This window comes from Carcharodon carcharias, chromosome 17 (genome assembly GCF_017639515.1).
Source record: "Carcharodon carcharias isolate sCarCar2 chromosome 17, sCarCar2.pri, whole genome shotgun sequence".
Taxonomy (NCBI): Eukaryota; Metazoa; Chordata; class Chondrichthyes; order Lamniformes; family Lamnidae; genus Carcharodon; species Carcharodon carcharias.
In genome coordinates, this window is record NC_054483.1 from 17,320,150 (window position 1) to 17,339,788 (window position 19,639).

The window sequence follows — 19,639 nt, forward strand, 5'->3', positions numbered from 1 at the left end:
AATTAACTTTAGAAAATGAATATTGTGCATTTATAATTACAGAATTATTTTTCATGAGAAAGAATATTATGATACTGATTGTACATTTTCATTGTCCTACACTTTTCACAGAATATGTACCAATAGAAATGCACATTATAATGTGTAATATGGCTCACAGGATGAAGTACTATGTGCTCCTGCAACAGTTATTGGATGATTTTATATGCAATTTATGCAATCAACAATCATTACAATAGCGTGAGCTAGTTTAAATTATATTCTTTGACGTTTAGTGGTTCATAGTTTTGGAATAGTCATGTAGATGTACAAATTTGTAAAACTGTTGAATAAACAGAATGAGGAATATGATACGAAATTTTGGGAAAACTGCAACAGAAATACATGGAAATTATATGGATGTCAATATATGTGAACGGTTATCAGTAGACCTTTCATTCCCATGCCTGTTTGTTTACTTATGTGGTTTGATGTATCGTTCAGTTTTTTGCCACCCCCAAATTTTGCCACTCTCAGCGACCACCTAGTTTGCCTAGTGGTTATGACAGCCCTGCTTCCATCCCTCCCCCAGAATGAGTTGGTGTTAGCCTAACCTCTCCCCCGCCTCACAAGCATGAGGGTTAATGTTGGTCTCACCTCCCACATTTGGTTTGGTTTTAATGGCACCCTAGTTCTTCCTCCATAGGATTTCAGCATTGACCTCTCTTCAAGAAGGGCTCAGTTTCAACCTTGGGCTTGCTCCAAAGATAGACATGCTCAACATCAATTGTGCTTCTCTTCTTCCCTCACTCCCCTCCGCCTCTTCACGGGGAGGATAGTGTCACTCTCACTCTTCATTGAGATAGAAGTATTTATTATATTTTTATTTTTCACTGTTTTCTTGATGTTAAATTCAAGATTATTAAGACAAAAATTTCTCTCTATTTAATATTTAGGGTTCTTGTCACAGTCACGAAATCGATAGAAGCTTGGAGGAGGAAGAGAAATGAACAAATTGCAATTTCCTGACAGTGCTAATTAATCAGTGCATTAGGTTTTGGGAAACATTCCCTGCGGTGTCTCCAACACAACACATATACAGTGAGCTTGGAGAACGTTCCTGATCCAGTGAAAGCATTGTTCCTCAACTTTGTTTACAGCCGATAAACTCATTGTGACTTGGTGGTGATCTTTCATGGTCTGCATATGTGTTCACCTTACAACCAGCAACTCAGACTGACCAAAGTTCTGTTCCAGGAGACAATAATGGCCATAATAATAAGAATGACAATAAACTTTTCAAGAAAATGTTTACTGAAAAAATACAATCAAGATAGGGTTCTAATAATTGTGCAATTCAGTCTGTATTAATACTACATTAAACAGACTTCACAAAGTTTAATAACCTTGTGACTATATTTCTCAGGAGTTGCAAGTTGTAATAATGTTTCAAACCCCCGAACTTGATGAACATTTTCTCTTCCAGTAATTAGGACTTTTCCACTGAGACAATAAATGAAACTGTTACATTAACATGAAGACCTATCCTGACAAACACCTCCTCTCTCTCCCCTTGCCACATTACTGGAAATCTTCTGCATCATGCAACACCTTCAGGGAAGGAGGAAATATGAATTGAGGAGAAAAAGTAGGAAATGCAGTGTGAGAACTCTTTCCATGTGTAAGTGCCTTTTTTGGAACCTGTATGGGTTGTTGTGACTCTATTGGATGTTTCGTGAATATATTCTCACTCCCTCCCTCCGTCCGGTTTCCAAGAAGTCTGCAGTTATATATTTCTAACAGTTCAGAGAAATACTCTCGGATGTGATTGAACAGATCAGGACTCAATACGGGTTCAACTTGCAACATCTGAAAACACTTAGTGACAGGAAAGGATTGGCCTCAAGGTTTGAGCTGAGCATTTGTGGTAAGGATTTGGCTCAGGGTTTGTGTAAGAAGTTAGGATAACGGTAACTAAACAATGAAATCTCCAGGTATTGATTCTGACTTCTAGTTTGCCCACTGAAGACTGATGCAGAGTTGAGCCAGAGAGCTGTGAATGAATTTACTTCAGTCACAAACATTTGCTGTCAAATCAGTACATTGAATAGGTTCCTATGAAAAGTAGTTTCAATGAGAGTTCCTCTGCAAACAACTTGTATGTTACATACAGGCCCTGAACTTGTATCATCCAGCTCGAGATATCACATTTACTCAGGGAGCAAATTCCAAAGACACCTTTTCGAAGAAGAATCAGAGTGTCATGAGTGCTGATGTTGGTGTGCAGTGCAATCTTTGGTAAAAAGGTTTCTGGAGTTTCTGTTTAATTTGGATATTAGGTAACAAATATTGATGTTTGACTGTTACCATTACTTCTGACAATTCATTATGTTTTTAAAAATGGTTTGAAATTCAACTTTGAGATTTTTTTCAATTAAAAATATTTCCAAAAACTGAAAAGAAGTTTGAATTTTTAAGATCTAAATGATGTTGTGCTCTTTATTCAAAAGCATATAAATAAGTCCTAAAAAGGTAGATGACCATGGCACAGATTGAAGTTACATAAGAACAGGAGTAGGCCATTCAAACCCTCAAGCCTGTTCCGCCATTCAATTCGATCATAGCTGATCTGTCACTTAACTCTTTCATCACAGTATTAAGGGTACATTGCAATCTAACCTGTTGATATGTTCTGACTTATTTGTGCGCATTTGGATTACAACTGAGACTACTGTAACTAAAACCAGTGTTTCACAAAATTGACCTTGGTAGATTTGCAGAGACTGTACTGGGTACAAAACAACCAAGTTACACCTTCCATAGAGTCTGATTAATGCTCCAGACAGACTGCTTCATCAAGTGATAATTAACTCTACATTCGTACCTTTCCATAAAAGGGAAGTGTCAATTAAACAATGTTGTCAAGGAGAGTCCTACAGTTAGAAATGTTGTGTGATGCTTCAGTGCTGGCATTCTCTGCAGATCCTTTGGACTGATAGAGAAGGTTGAGTTGCAATTCTCACAGTCTTTGTGTAAACATGTAGGCAGTGAAAGAACCTATTCTCCTTGCAGTCAATTTTCATACTGGCAGATGCTAAAGCCCCTTCTTATTACTTTGTGGTGGTAATTGCAAATATTACCTAAATCACATGTTCTAATTCAATGCACACTCATTTTGGACTTAACTAAATCACTTTCAAACTCAGTCTATAATTCTATCATATTAAAGTCACTCTGTCTTTAAGATAACTTTACCACACGGTTATGAATTCTTGCAATGCCAATTGGAAAACAAATACTTTGTTACCTGATTGGATGATTCTTTTCTCTCAATCAATCCGTTTCCCATAACCAATATTGCTATTTTTGTATATTAAAATACTGTGCCTCAGTAGGTAGCACTTTCACTTCCAAATCAGAAGTTCGCAAGTTCAAATCCCACGCCAGACTTAAGTCGACAAATCTAGGCTGATCCTACATGCGGTACTGAGGGAGTGCTCCACTGACAAATAAAGTCTTTTGAATGGGGATCAAACCAAGGCCCCACCTGCCCTCTCAGGTGTATCCTGTGGAACCATTTCGAAGAACAGCAAGGGTGTTATTCTTAGTGTCATTGCCACTATTTATGCCTCAATGTCATTGAAACAAATGCTGCAATCACTATTACAGTGCTAAAAACAAAAAAACTGCAGATGCTGGAAATCCAAAACAAAAACAGAATTACCCGGAAAAATTCAGCAGGTCTGGCAGCATCGGTGGAGAAGAAAAGAGTTGACGTTTCGAGTACCCATGACCCTTCCACAGAACTTGAATGAATCCAAGAAAGGGGTGAAATATAAGCCGGTTTAAGGTGTGTGAGGTGGGGGGGGTGGGGGGGGGGGGTGCGTGGTTTGGGTGGGGGGAGAGAAGTGGAGGGGGTTGGTGTGGTTGTAGGGACAAACAAGCAGTGATAGAAGCAGATCAACAAAGAACAGAACAATAGTGGAGCTATACCTTGAGTGCCCTACCATCCATTCTTAATTAGCACATTTGTTTAGATAATATCACCAACTTTAACACCTATGTGTTCTTTTGTTCTGTTGTTTGTGACATCTTTTGATGATCTGCTTCTATCACTGCTTGTTTGTCCCTACAACCACACCAACCCCCTCCACTTCTTTCCCCCCACCCAAACCACCCCCCCCCCCCCCCCCACCTCACACACCTTAAACCGGCTTATATTTCACCCCTTTCTTGGATTCACTCAAGTTCTGTCAAAGGGTCATGAGGACTCGAAACGTCAAATCTTTTCTTCTCCACCGATGCTGCCAGACCTGCTGAGTTTTTCCAGGTAATTCTGTTTTTGTTTTACTATTATAGTACTCTTTGTGGGAGCTTGCTGTGTGCAAATTGGCTACCATGCTTCCCACATGACAACTGTGACCACACTTCAGAACTTAATTGACAGTAAAGCATTTTGCGAAGTTATAAGATTGTGAAGGGAGCAATATAAATGCAAGTGTTTATATTTTATCACCAATGAACAGAAGTGTTCAAGAAAACTGGAAGAAAAACATTCTTTCACGCCCAAATGATTTTTCTCTTAGGAATGGATGCAGTCACAGCCTGCGGATCAGCGTTTCTCCCTCTGCCATCCCCTTTTTTCGACATGATGCAAACTAGTCCATGTTTGTCTTATGCAATGTCTTGTACAGTTATGCATTGACAGTGGATGAGACAGGAAAATATGGTTTGCAGATTCAGCACATTTAAGTGGTGCATTGGCAAAAGGGGTCGAGAACCAAACGAGGAAGAAATGTATTATGCAGCGAGTGGTAATGACCTGAAATTCACCAAACATGGAAGTGATGACAATCAGTGCTTTCAGAAGGAAATTTGGATGAGAACTTGAAAGAAATAACTGCTGCAGACTCCATGTCATTCCTGGAGAGGGTGGCAACCTTACAAAATGCATGCGCAATGTGATTCCAGTGCTGGATACAAGCATGCGCACTTTAGTCTGATGAGGCATGCGCAACCTCGGCGCGCTGCCCACCCCAACTCACCTCACCACCCCCCCCGCCCCTCCGCCCTTCGGGGTGCGCATGCGGACTGCTTTCCTCGTCGTCGCTGGATAACGCAAACGCTCGTGTCCTGGTTCCGGGACGCAGGCGCAGTGCGGCGATTCCGAGTAGCTTGTCGGGATGTGGTGGAGTGGTGCCGTTTTGTCGGCGTGGCTGTGCATTCAGCTCGGCCTCTCGCGTGGAATCTACTTCCACATCGGGGAGACTGAGAAAAAATGCTTCATAGAAGAGATCCCTGATGAGACTATGGTGATCGGTGAGTAGCGCGGCCCGAGGCTCGAGATACAGGCAGCGCAACGTCATCAGCTGGGACAACAACCGCTTCAGGAAAGGCTGGAAACCCTGTGGGAGCGAGAGCGCCCCCCACCTGTTGGCACTGGTTGTCACTGCCCCTGCTGGCTGGCACCTGGTATTGTGCCCCCCACCAGATGTCACTGGGCAGTGTTCCTCCCAACTGGCTGGCATTGAGCATCACGTCCCTTACTGCTAGCACTGGGCATTGTGTCCCTGAATGGCTAGGACTGATTATCAGTCCCCAGGATTGGCACCGCATACATGGCACTGGCCTCGGCATCTCACCTGCATTGTGGTGCCGAACAAAGAATGGCTGCCCACGCCCTGGAATGAGTGCCCTACATTGCTTGACTTTGGGGACAGTGTGTTCTGTCAGGGCTGACGTTGAGCGGTACCGAGCCTGTGTGCATCACGGTAGAAACAACCCATACCATTTGATACCTAACTCAGCGCATCCCCTACGGGTTAGCACAAGGAAATATATCGCCGTTCTTTCACTGTCACTGGGTCAAAACCCTGGAACTCCCTTGCTAACAGCACTGTGGATGCACCTACACCACAGGGACCGCAGCAGTTCAAGAAGGCAGCTCACCACCACCTTTTCAAGGGCAACTAGGGATGGGCAATAAATGCTGCCCAACCAGCGAAGCCTACATTCCCTGAAAGAATAAAAAAAAGAGACTGCCTGCCTGGCATCTTCTTGTTTGGGAGAATGAAAATTCTCACGCAAGTGCTAGGAGCAGGCGAAGACCATAGAACCATAGAAAAGTTACAGCGCAGTAGAAGGCCATTTGGCCCATCTTGTCCATGCCAGCCCGAAGGCATCCACGTGCCCTTTCTAATCCCACCTTCCTGCACCCGGCCCATAGCCCTGCAGCTTACAACACTTTAGGTGCAGATCCAGGTACTTTTTAAAAGAGTTTAGAGTTTCTGCCTCTACCATCAACTTGGACAGCGAATTCCACACACCCACTGGCCCCTCCGTAAAACAATTCTTCCTCATGTCCCCCCTACACCTTCTGCCACTGATCTTAAATCTATGTCCCCTGGTTCTAGACTTCTGCATCAAGGGAAACAATTTTATCCTGTCCACTCGATCTATTCCCCTCATAATTTTGTACACTTCAATCACATCACCTCTAGGCCTTCTTTGTTCCAGGGAAAATAACCCCAACCTATCCAATCTCTCCTCATAGCTACACTTTTCTAACCCTGGCAACATTCTTGTAAACCACCTCTGCACTCTCTCTGGAGCTATTACATCCTTCCTGTAATGTGGTGACCAGAACTGCACACAATACTCCAGTTGTGGCCTCATCAGTGTTTTATACAATTCCAACATTATATCCTTACTTTTATATTCTATACCTCTGCCAATGAAGGAGAGCATTCCATATGCCTTCTGTACAACCTTGTCTACTTGAACTGCTGCCTTCCGGGACCTGTGTACTTGTACGCCAAGATCTCGCACTTCATCTGCCCCTCTTAGTATATTTTGTAATCTCTGTAACAGTTCATTGAGCCTGCTCTGCCAATCAGTGTGATGATGGCTAATGTTGGACTTCAACTTCACTTTTCCCATGAGCTCCCCATATCCCCATATTCCCTGAGAGACCAAAAGCCTGACTATCCCAACCTTAAGTGTGTTCGACGATGCAGCACCCACAACCCTCTTGGGCAGAGAATTCCAAAGATTTACAAATCTTTGAGTGAAGAAATTTCCTCCCATCTCAGTCCTAAATGATCATCTCCTTAGCCTGAGACTGTGCCCCTGTGTTTTAGCTTCCCCAGCGAGCAGAAACAACCTCTCACTGTCTACCCTGTGTCCTAGACATTGAAAATATAAGATAGTGATGTTTTGAAATGTATCCTTAACTCAAAGTAAAACAAAGGATTCCAGATAAACCGCCCAAATTAGAGATGTGTCTCTGTGGTCAGGCTGTCACTGGGAGAGAAATTCAAACAGCAAGCCATTGAGGTTAGGGTAGCAGCTTTAACACATTTTCAAACTGCACCAGATATTTTAGCTGAATGAAGTGGATAGGAGAAAGATTTTCATTATTCAAAACATGTATCCAGTTTTATATTTCCCACCTAATTTGTTATATATTATAATTGTAATTTGAGGCATTGGATAAAAATCACCAAGTTCAGACTTGCTGTCTGATGTTGTGAATGTTAGGAGTTTGTAGCCACTACCTTGGGCTGTCAGTGAAAGATTGTTACTCAGCCAAATAGCAGATACTTTTGTGTACTTTGAACAGTATGGAGCTTTAATTTTGTCGTTGAGCACATCGGTGTCCACTTCTTATTCATAATTACTCTTTTCCATCGGATCGAGAATACATTAATGTCTTTATTTCAACAATCAATGTTCTTGTAAACCAGAAACAGCAGAAGAAGACCACAGGTGTAATGTCCCATACTTTTTCTGCACAAGCTGATAATCTTAAACTGTTTCATTGACACCTTTAAAGCAAATACGTGCCTTTTAAATGTTTCGCCCAGTCACTGGATTTTTTTCTGCAGTTGCTGGTCTATTTTAATAGAATGAAAACAGTCCTGTCCATGACATCATACTTCTCTGCCACAGTTTGTCAGAAAATTTAGCTAAAGCAAATTTCTTGAAGTTCATGGGCAATCTTTTCTGACAATCCTTTTAAACATTGATATCCATGTGTGACTGATCGGCCATGCGTGTGGCTGTTACAGGTGTTTCAGTCACATACACTACTTTTTATTTCAAAACGCCCTACATGTGCCTACGCAATACAGGGTGAATGTACTTGACATGCACACTCAGTGAACAAATAGCTACCACCATTCAGTAACCAATTAAAGCACTCGCAAACAATAACCAATTCAAAGTGGTTGCCAGTTATCAAAACCCCATAAAGAAATATAAAGAACAGAGTATTCTATTTGAAAGAAAGTAGTTCTTCAATTACTCATGGTGCAATGAGATGCATGGCCAATTAATCAATTTTGGTGGTTGGTTAAGGGATGAATATTGGCTGCCTGCTCTTCTTCATATCAGTGCCGAGAATCTTTTACATCCACTGCAACGGGCATGGAATGGCTAAGTCTTTGATAAACCATGTAGAAATCTCTTAGTACTGCACTGAAGTATTAGCTGGATTTATCTACTGCTCAGGTGCTGCTGTTTTTTTATTTATTCATTCACTTGCCTATGTTCCTGTGGATGTGGGTGCTGGCAAGAGCAACTTGTGTTGCCCAGCCCATTCTTAATTGCACTTAAGAGGGTGCCGGTGACAAGCTGTTTTCTTATAACTGCCAAATTCCACATGGGGGAGGTTTACCACAGTAGTATTATGTTGGGAGTTCCAAGATTCTAATCCAGTGACAATGAAAGAATGGCTATAACACTTCCAATTCAGGATGGTGTGTCACTTGGAGGGGAGCTTGGAGGTGGTGGTGTTCCCATGTGTCTGCTGCCTTCGACCTTTGAGGTAGTAGAGGTTGTGGGTTTGAGAGGTACTGTCTCAGAAGCCTTGGTGAGTTGCTGCAGTGCACTTTGGAGATGATACTCACTGCAGCCAACGTGCGCCACTGCTGCAGAGAGTGCATATTTGAGTTGGTGGTTGGGTGCCGATGAAGTGTGTTGAACCTGTGAATTTCTGACTGATGAGAATGCGATCACTGAACCTAGCAGTGGATGATAATTGAAATACAGGAAAATATTACCAGAGAAGGGCTATGGTCTATAATTACACCATAATGGTTCTTTTGGATATAAATACCAGCTTAGATAACTGATCTGAATGCTAACAACTGTTTTATTTTATGACAGTCCCACTGGAGAATACTCAACATTTCATCCATAGCAGCGATGTATAACTGAAGCCAATTCTTGATTTGTGAACTTGGACTGATGAATGACATCCTTTTTATTAACGCAGACACATAATGAGTCCATCCTGTATCACATACCAACGACTGACTTTTTTGCAGGTTGGGTTGAGCTTATTGGTAATGAAGCTGTGTGTAAAAACAGAACTCCCCTAAATTGTAATCCCATAGAGCGGCTGCATAGAGCGTGTGCCCACCTTTCCACGGGCAGGAATCTCTTTAACAGTCTCCTGGAACCAGTGAAAGTAATTTGTGGGCAGACAACTCGGCTCCACAAATAAAAGTTAGTCACTAATAAATCTAATAAGCAACGCAGGGGAAACTTTCTCATCTAGAAAGTGGCTAGAATCGAATGTGCTTCCACAGGAAATGGTAGAGGAGAGTAGCAAGATGCATTTAAAGAAAAGCTGGATAAACATGAGGAAGAAAGGAATGGAAGGTTATGATGATCGGGTGAAATGAAGCAGGGTGCATAGCATAAACACTGGCATAGACTGTTTCTGTGCTGTACGTTCTATGTAATGCCTTTTACAAACATTTTAATCCAGGTAATTACCGGACTCAGCTGTGGGATAAGCAGTCAGAATCTTTTCTGCCCTCGACCCCAGGATTGGGCATGCATGTGGAAGTGCGCGATCCGGACTTCAAGGTAGGGTGCAACCTGGAGTTAGCGTGTATATATCAGAGTTTGGAAAGTAATATGGTTAAAGCCGAGAACTGCCCTTGTTCAAGGGAATGATTTTCAAATAATGTGCAGAAGTGACTTTGATCAGAGGTTGTATGGTATTTTACCTCGGCTATGTAAAGTTGCTCATGACATAAAATTACATCGTGTCATGTGACAGGAAGTAATTAAATCCTGTTTTGATGTGACTAAAGTGGTGCGTTGTCATTAACCGGGCATGGAAATTCAACGGAAAATCTTCTTTCTCCTATCCGATGGGCTCCAGTGCAGGAGCACAGACTCCCATGTTAGAGATGTATGTGCTGAGTTCCTGTATTTGTGGTAGACTGCTGGGGGAATTCGTTATCAGTCACCTGGCTCAGCTGAACACATTTTAAACAATCCACAGCATTCCATCTAAAATATTGGAGTGGGCACAGATGATTGTTTCATCTTGCAGAGTATAATTAGTTTCAGATCTCATACTAAAGAATGAGGACTTGAAAATGATTTATGTGATTGTTGAGTTTACTTACAATTTATGACTTCCAGTGAAATGCCAAATTATTCTATGTCACGGAAGTTCCTATGTTACTAAAGTATCTTTCAATATGGGGCTACATTGCTAAGCACAACTGGAGAGATATTCCAGGTAGAAATCCTTTGCAAATGGGATCAGACTAATTGAAAGTAATTAGAGCAGAGCCGCATAGATGGGTAGCATGATGCTGATGAGCGTGACAGAACCACTTAGATCCTGATCTCATTACAGCCTTGGTTCAAATATGGACATAAGAGCTGAACTTGAGGCGAGGTGAGAGTGACTGCCCTTGAGATGAAGGCAGCATTTGACTGCGTGTGGCACCAAGGAGCCCTGGAAAAGTTGAAATTGATGGGAAGCAGCAGGGAAGCTCTACATTGGCTGTCGTCATATCTAGTACAAAGGAAGATGGTTATGGTTGTTGGAGGCCCATCATCTATGTCCCAATAAGTGGCCACAGGAATTCCTCAAGATAGTATCCTACCTCAGCCACCTTCAAATGCTCACTGAACCCACCCCCCCCCCTCCTCCTCTCCTCCTCCACCACCACCACCACCACCACCACCAATTCAGGAGGCCAGAAGTGAGAGTGTGCAATTATCAGTAGACAATGTTCAGTACCATTTGTGACTCCTTAGATACCGAAGCAGTCCGTGTACATATGCAGACCTAGCCAACATTCAAGCTTGGGCTGATAGTGGCAAGTAACATTGATGCCAGGCAGTGACCATCTCTGACCAGAGAGAATCTAACCATCTTTCCTTGACATTCAATGGCATTATCATCACTGAATTCATCCTGGGGTTACCATTGACCAGAAACTGAACTGGACCAGCCTTATAAACACTGGCCACTAAAGCAGGTCTGTGATTAACTCGCCTACTGACTCCACAAAGTCTGTCCACCAACTACAAGGCACAAGTCAGGAGTGTGATGGAATATATTCCACTTGCCTGGATGAGTGCAGCTCCAGCAACACTCAAGAAGTTTGACAACCTTCAGGACACAGCATCTGATTGGCACCACTTCTGTAAACATTCAGTCCCTCCATCACCGACGCTTAGTGGTAACAGTGTGTACCATCTACAAGTTGCACTGCATGAACTCACCAAGCCTCCTTGGACAGCACTTTCCAAACCCACAACCACTACCATCTAGAAGGACGAGGACAGCAGGCACATGGGAACACCACTACTTGGAGGTTCCCCTCCAAGCTGCTCACCATCCTGCCTTGGATATATATCACCGTTCCTTCACTGTCACTGGGTCAAACTCGTAATGGCATTGTAAGTGCACCTGCACCATTTCGACTGCAGCGGTTCAGGAAGGCACCACCTTATCAAGGGCAGTTAGGAATGGGCAGCAAATGTAGGTCATGCTAGTGATGCCCACATCCCATGAAAGAATGAAAAGAAATTTGAAAAAAAATGCAGATCAGGAAGTTGTGCTCTGAGATGGCCCACCTCAGATGAGGTGGCAGTGGAAGAATTGTGATTGATCTCAGTGCACTTGCTTTCGGGAGCGGAAAGCCAACCAGGGACCTGACCTCTCTCCGTTGACCCGTGGTGGAAAGTGCATGTGAGCAGATAAGGTCGGGGATCTGTGGTAAAATTGCCTGTTACATTTAGAACCACACCCCAGAAAGAGTCAGTCACTTTAGAGAAGCAGAATGTTACCTGAATATCCTTAATATGGAAAGTTATTCTCAGATTTAGAAGTACAAGAGTTCAGTTCCTTTCTCACACTTGGCTGCTAGCTCAGTTGTGTTTTGCGTCAGACAGAATAAGCATTTTTCTACTTCTCCCCTGTAGATTGACTGCTTTTTCCAATTCCCAGGTTATCCTCTCCAGACAGTATGGCTCAGAGGGACGATTTACCTTCACGTCACACACTCCGGGTGAGCATCAGATCTGCCTGCACTCCAACTCCACAAAGATGTCACTGTTTGCAGGTGGCAAACTGGTAAGGGTTGGACATTGGGTACAATAGTGCGATTTAATGGTAGGGCACCCCATTCAAAAAGAATTAAGCTGCTGGTGTTGTTTGTGCCCTGCTGCATTTATTTCAATGTGAAACTGAAATCTATACATTGTATGGGATGGACTGTGTGGCATATGTTTAGCTGTTGGACCAGTTTTAATACTTAAAGCTCTGTTTTGATGTTGTGTTCCTCCTTGAGCCAGCAGTGATTCTTAAGCTAACTAATGTTTTTCTGCTGGTTTGTATATTGGTTTGTTCACCTCATCCCAATGAGAGGTTCATTATCTTGTCCTTTACACAACATCTGTAGGAGTCCCTAAATACAAAATATTTTCAGTATTTGCATTGATATAACGTTATAAATAAACCTGTCTGTAAAGACCAGCTAAATTTTGTGTACTTTATGAACACTGCTCAGGTCACTGACTGTGGGACCAGAACTGATATCAGGATCTACATGCTCTCCTAGCACTCTGATACACAGCAAGCTCCAGACTTTTTACAAAATATTTCCAGCATAAATGCATATTTCTAATTTCTATATTGATTCTTGCGCTTTTTTTTTTGCTTCATCAAACTTGACTTTGTTTGGCTAATGCTGTCATGGTCCCATGGGAGGCAAAGTATCCTTCAGTACTTTAGCAACCCACATTTCATCGTTCTGCACCACGTATGTAGTACTGAGTCATACAGACCAGGAATGAACCAGTCTTTAGTCTGTCTGTCTTAACACCAAACCACTGATTTCAACCAGAGCTATTACTGTCAGCTGGCACTGATTTGATAGCACACTAGAAGTTCCCCTCTCTTCCAACACTGTAAGTTCCCCACCAAGCCACTCACCATCATGACTTGGAAATATATTGCTGTTCCTTCACTGTCACTGGGTCAAAATCCTGAAATTCTCTCCTGAACAGCACTGTAGGTGTATCTACACCACGGGAACTGCAGCGGTTTAAGAAGGCAGCTCACCACCACCACCTCGAGCAGCCAGGGATGGGCAATAAATGCTGACCTAGCCGGCGACGTCCACATCCCATAAATGAATATTAAAAAAAAGTAAGACAAAATTCTGGTTTCAAATCCCACACAAGGGCTTGAGCAGAAAAATGAAGGCTGTGCTGAAGTGCAGCGCTGAGGGAGATTGCATTGTTAGAGGTGCTGCCTTTCAGATGAGACATTAAATCCAGGATCCATCTGCCTACTTGGATGAATTTAAAAGATTCGTCCATGTCACTATTTCAAAGAAAAGCAAGAGAATTATTTCTGGAGCCCAGGCCAATATTTTTCCCTCAATTAACATCACAAAAAAACGTTTTGTGGTCATCATCACATCACAGCAGTTTGGGCTTTACAAGTGACCACACTTGGAAAAAGTCCTTCATTGGCTGTAAAACATCTGATGGTTGTGAAAAGAAATAAATGTATCAATTCAAGCCTTTCTTTTTTAATCGCCATCACTGACACTAGCTCAGGGAGAGGAATTTTCTGCTCCAACCCACTATCTTGAGACTCCATGCTGCACAGATGTTAGTTGACAAGTAACTCAGAGGCCTGGACGCATGAGTTTTAAATAAGTAAATATGGAAATAAGAAGTTAGTGACCATGAAACCCATCTGATTGACTGTAGGGAAGGAAATCTGCAGTTGTCACCTGGTCTGGCTTAGCTTTGACTCCATACCCATAGCAGTATGGTTGACTCTTTCATGCCCATGAAATAGCCCAGCAAGCCACTCAACTTAGGGGCAGTTAAAGTTGAACAATAAATGTTGGCCTTGCCAGCGACACTCGCATCCCATGAATGAATAAAAGGAAACAATAGGTGAAGACAGGTTTGTGCTCTGCTATGATGCTTCCATGGCTGAATACCCCGCTGACAACGCATTTGACTAGTTTGGTGATTGACACTTGTGTGAGATATCAGTGAATGTGCCAATACGCGTGAATTGGTACCTCATCATTGAGCGAGTGCTTTCAGGAAAGGCAGGTTGGGTGGAGTTATTGTGATATTATTCAAGTGTAACATTAACTATATATCTCCAATGAACTCTTTTCTCTCTCTCACTCTCTCTCCCTGCCTCTCTGGTTTAGCGAGTGCACCTTGACATCCAAGTGGGGGAACATGCCAACAACTACCCAGAAATTGCTGCAAAGGATAAATTGACTGAACTGCAGCTGCGAGTGAGGCAGCTGCTGGACCAGGTTGAACAAATTCAAAAAGAACAGAACTACCAGAGGGTGAGTGAACATCAAGCAGTGCACATGCAATTGCCCCTTTCAGAATATACAGGGATGATTTTTTGGAATGGTTGAAATCAGAAAATCAAACACCACTCGTGATGTGCTGTAGCAGGAATGAGAGAAATGGACCTCCAGCTAGCTCAGCAGCCTCTGGCTGGACCTTCACCTATAACAACTGAGAGTCACTGAATTTAGTTCAGAAGTAGACTGCAGATGGAAACATGTATTGAGGCAGCATTCCACTGGTTATTAAACATGATGCACATCCTGAGATGTGTTGAACGTGTTCAGCACAATTTCTAACTTGTACCGGGTGACTTGAAAAGTTTTTCACAGTAAATGTTTTACTGAGGTTTGTGTATTGTGATCGATCTGCGACTCCATTTAACCCAGTTGCCAGTCCCTGTTTTTGTGTTATAATTGCACCAAACCATGTAGAGTTTCCACATTTAGAGCAATAATACGCACTCCCACTTAGTCTGGATTGTGTGACCCGAATTATTGTCGTTACCAGTTATTTTACAGATCGCTGATATGTTCAGGATTTTTAAATCCATATGAATATCTAGCCATTGTATTTTGCTTCCCAGAAGAGGCACTGACTGTTGTTGAGTTATGGGTTCCATACACAATGGCAGCTTCCAGTATCTCACCCAGCTGGCTGTTCTCGAGGTGTGAGCCAAACGGTGAATATCAGGAAGCTCAACTATGGAGGGCGTCAGGCTTAATCTTGTCCTAATCTGACAGACCCTTTGCAGTGATCCAGCTGGATTGCAATCAATAATGGTAGATTCACCCCCCACTCCCCCCGCAACCAAGGGATGCAGAGACCTATTGTGGTACTCTCTACAACAATTAGAAATGTAAATATAAGTTACAGCAAGGAACTATGCCACTCGGCCCAGAATCACACAGTGCAGAAGAGGCCCTTTAGCCCATCGAGTCTGTACCGACACGAGAGAAGCACCTGACCTATCTACCTAATCCCATTTACCAGCACTTGGCCCATAGCCTTGAATGTTATGACATGCCAAGTGCTCATCCACGCACTTTTTCAAGGATGTGAGGCAACCCGCCTCCACCACCCTCCCAGGCAGTGCATTCCAGACCGTCACCACCCTCTAGATAAAAACGTTTTTCCTCACATCCCCCCCCAAACCTCCTGCTCCTCGCCTTGAACTTGTGTCCCCTCGTGACTGACCCTTCAACTAAGTGGAACAGCTGCTCCCTATCCACCCTGTGCATGTCCCTCATAATCTTGTACACCTCCGATCAGGTCACCCCTCAGTCTTCTCTGCTCCAACGAAAACAACCCAAGTCTATCCAACCTCTCTTAATAACTTAAATGTTTCCCCCCAGGCAACATGCTGGCGAATCTCCTCTGTGCCCCCTCCAGTGCATTCACATCCTTCCTATAATGTGGCGACCAGAACTGCACACAGTACTCCAGCTGTAGCCTCACCAAGGTTCTATTCAACTCCAACATGACCTCCCTACTTTTGTAATCTATGCCTTGATTGATAAAGGCAAGTGTCCCAAATGCCTTTTTCACCACCCCACTAACATGCCCCTCCGCCTTCAGAGATCTATGGACACATAGGCCAAGGTCCCTTTGTTCCTCAGAACTTCCTAGTGTCATGCCATTCATTGAATACTTCCTTGTCAAATTACTCCTTCCAAAGTATATCACCTCACACTTTTCAGGCTGTTTACTGTCAGCTGCTATGTTTGTATTAAAAACAAAAAAACTGCGGATGCTGGAAATCCAAAACAAAAACAGAATTACCTGGAAAAACTCAGCAGGTCTGGCATCATCGGCGGAGAAGAAAAGAGTTGACGTTTCGAGTCCTCAAAAGAAGGGTCATGAGGACTCGAAACGTCAACTCTTTTCTTCTCCGCCGATGCTGCCAGACCTGCTGAGTTTTTCCAGGTAATTCTGTTTTTGCTATGTTTGTATTACCTGCTGCCCCGATTCAGATCAGCTAGTTCAGCACAGACTAGCATTGAATGTGGGACTTTCACTCAGTGACCTTGTCAACTGAGCCTGGTGGTTTCATGCTTGGTCTTGTCTAATAGCTTGTTTCTGCACTTGTGCAGTGAAAGTTTGTGGCTGATTTGCCTTCTTTTGGTCTTGTTTTCACTGTCTCGTGCAGTATAGGGAAGAGCGATTTCGGCAGACAAGCGAAAGCACGAACCAACGTGTCCTGTGGTGGTCGATCGCACAGACAATTATCCTAATCCTAACTGGAATCTGGCAAATGAAGCATCTGAAGAGCTTCTTTGAGGCTAAGAAACTGGTGTAGATGTCTGTCACCTGCCATCATTGCAAGAACACAGCAATGAAAAGTCAACCCTCCATCCTCACTGACTCGCTACTTAATGTGACTTTGTACATGTGATACTTGAAGCTCTTCTAGAAATTGAAGGGGACAATGTTTGGTTACATATCTTATAATAATGGTTGTGTGAGTGAGACTGTCATGGAACAGTTAGTGCAGGGATCCCTGTTATATCTGCAAAAAAATGTTGCTTCATCGTTAACCTGTGATTGTTGACCGAAGGTGGGAGCTTCTTTCTAAAGAGATTTTTATTCCCAGATAATCATGTATTTCAGATCCATGAAAAGTCATAACAAGTCTGTCTGTAGGACTTGACGATCTCAAAGAGTTCTTTGGGTTTTATTTTGCCAAATTTTCACAAAATACCATCGATTGGGGGGGGGTTAAAATGCAGCATCACTGGCATGTTTCACATTTCTGAGTTGTTCAGATTTTTGACCAGATCATCTTCCTTCCTTCATTTGCCCATTAGTCAGAACCCAGAGAATAGTACTCCCTCCAGCTCTTAAATTTTATTTCTGAAGATTCTGGCTAAATTCTCATAATTTCCTGAAAACCAACCAAACTGTAGGAGCAAACATGACGACATCTTCTCGTTTTAAATAAATTGATGAACAAGTATTGAAGGAAAGAATTTTTTCACAGCCACCTTGTAAAAGGAAACCTTGGACTCGGATTTGTTTACTCAACAGGACAATCCTCCTCTCCCGATGATTTCTTGTCTCTATTTCTGAGAATAATTGCATGGTGAAGGTTTGGAATCGGTGATTAGCTTTGCTTACTTTTGAAAATATTAGCTGTGTGTATGTGTACCAAGTGATGAAGGGAATGGGAAGGAATCCAGAATTCAGTGTGTCTTGTCACACTTTAAGTGACCTTTCTTTTGTTGTCCAAAGGGCCTGTTTATTTGAGGAGTCAAAAGAAAAATTTAAAAGGTTTGATTTTAACTCCTGTGCGAATGATGTTTGTGTGTGTGTATGAAGTGAATGGTTAACCACCCACATCTTCACAGCTGGAGTTCCAGGAGATTTGAATTCTTGGGACTCAGCTGCACAGTCCTCAACATTCTCATGCCTGAACCAGGCAGGACCATGAACTGGTTGGCTGTTAGGAGGCTTCCTTGGTTTTCTTGTGGGACCCAGAGGAACACCTCATTTTTTTTCCTGTCCCAAGGACCTTTCTGGGCCTCTTCTGGCCATCACTTCTCTTCTCACTTTACCTTGCCACGGCTTCCTTCATCCAGACTTTGGGTTAAAATAGCAATCAGGCCCCATTATATCAGTGATATGTCCATTTAAAGAAGGTGGTTCCATGGTTTTCTGGTGAGTGTTCAAACCATGGGATAGGCCGTGGGATCAGTGCACGTCAGTTGCAGTGGCCAATTTTCCTGCTCAATTTCCATCAGGCAAGCAGGATTTAAAATTATCTCTTGGCCTTCATCATATTGTCTTCTATCATATTAAATAAGTTATACCCTGTGAATAGCATAGATCAGCTATTTCTGTGAATACTGCGGTTTGCTAACAGCTCCTTTCCAACACTCGCTCTGTGCCGTCACCGGTCTTGTTGCAGATTGTGTTATATGGAGCTCTGATTTTGCTGTTCTGTGATGCACTGTGTTAAGAACCTGTGGTGTTAGATGCAATGGTTCATGCATGGACAAAGGAAGGTGCTACACTGGAAATGTATTCAGGTGTCTTGTATCCTGAGAACTTGTTGCTGCTTTTAGTTAGCCCTGGTTTGTCCCATCCCTGCTGTTCCTCACACTATGGCCCTTTTGGCACAACTTATTACATCATTGGACGAGGGAAAGATATCCAAATTTGAAATAAATTTCTTAAACAATATTGTTTTAAAACATATACCTGTGTGACATTACTTGACTGTGATTAATCATGCCAAGAACATCGCCTCAAAATTATGGTTGTCAGTATTAACGGAAACTTAATGCACTCATCCATTTTTTGATCTGCTATTTTAATGAAGGTGTTAATCTGTTTCAGGAATACCTACAAACAAGTTAAGTGGTCCACTGCTAATATCACCAACAACAGTGAGTTCAAGGTTCATAAGAAAAGTCAGGACTGAGAAAAAGCCATTTCATTATTTTCCAAATAAGATTAAGGAAATATTTTAACATTGTAGTTTGATTTAAAGGTGTAAAGACCACTTGTGAGTTCTGCCCTTTCACCTTGCAAATCTAGGTTCATGTCCACTCAGACAGGAGGTGAATGTTTCCTCTCTTGGGGATAACAAGATGCTGCAGTTGAATAAAGCAAGGGTTCTCGACTTGAGTCTGGGAGAAGATTTTAGGGGGTCCCCTGCTGGTGCTTGCCCCACAATTTAGCCTAACACCATCTCTCTGGTCCCTCAGATCGTCTCAGCTCTTTCTGACTGTTGATTGGCAGCCATCGCACTAAGGTCCATACTAGTTGTGACCCAGCTGACCTTTCACCTTTCTGACGCGTCAGCAATTAAATTTCCAAAGTTCAACATTAAAACTAAGCTTCTTTTGAGTATAGTTTTCACTGTTTAGATACAATAATATGTTATTTTATGAACACTTAATGTTTGATTTATTCCCATTCTCGCCCAGTGCTGCTCCCTTTGGTGTTTTTGGATGGCGCAAGCTGACTGTTTTGTTATAATTATTGGCGCCTACAGGGC

The 19,639-nt window shown here is 42.7% G+C and overlaps 2 protein-coding genes across 7 annotated transcripts in view; both read left to right on the plus strand.

The window, feature by feature from the left end:
- LOC121289817 (cytosolic purine 5'-nucleotidase-like) overlaps positions 1–2,439 on the plus strand; it is a 58,741-nt gene extending 56,302 nt beyond the window's left edge. For 5 of the 6 annotated variants that reach the window (XR_005945654.1, XM_041209686.1, XM_041209687.1 and 2 more), the window contains one exon: positions 936–2,439. Coding sequence is in view for 4 of the 6 variants with exons in the window: in XM_041209686.1 (XP_041065620.1) it covers positions 936–989 (54 nt within the window). In the remaining 2 variants the exon portion in view is untranslated. The remainder of the gene's footprint in view (positions 1–935) is intronic. The other variant, XR_005945656.1, reaches the window with a different exon arrangement.
- Positions 2,440–5,103: 2,664 nt separating this feature from the next.
- LOC121290010 (transmembrane emp24 domain-containing protein 4-like) lies at positions 5,104–18,834 on the plus strand. The gene is made up of 5 exons (XM_041210132.1): positions 5,104–5,298; positions 9,755–9,855; positions 12,248–12,373; positions 14,484–14,630; positions 16,787–18,834. The coding sequence occupies exons 1-5, from the start codon at positions 5,163–5,165 to the stop codon at positions 16,934–16,936; spliced, it is 660 nt and encodes a 219-aa protein (XP_041066066.1). The 5' UTR covers positions 5,104–5,162; the 3' UTR covers positions 16,937–18,834.
- The last annotated feature ends 805 nt before the right edge of the window (positions 18,835–19,639 follow it).

What these genes read in the sequence shown, in the direction of transcription:
- LOC121290010 (XM_041210132.1), top strand. Translation starts at nt 5,163, where the DNA reads ATGTGGTGGAGTGGTGCCGTTTTGTCGGCGTGGCTGTGCATTCAGCTC. An exon ending in TGCGCGATCCGGACTTCAAG is followed by an intron (nt 9,856 to 12,247) that starts GTAGGGTGCAAC and finishes TCCAATTCCCAG; the next exon opens with GTTATCCTCTCCAGACAGTA. An exon ending in AAGAACAGAACTACCAGAGG is followed by an intron (nt 14,631 to 16,786) that starts GTGAGTGAACAT and finishes TGTCTCGTGCAG; the next exon opens with TATAGGGAAGAGCGATTTCG.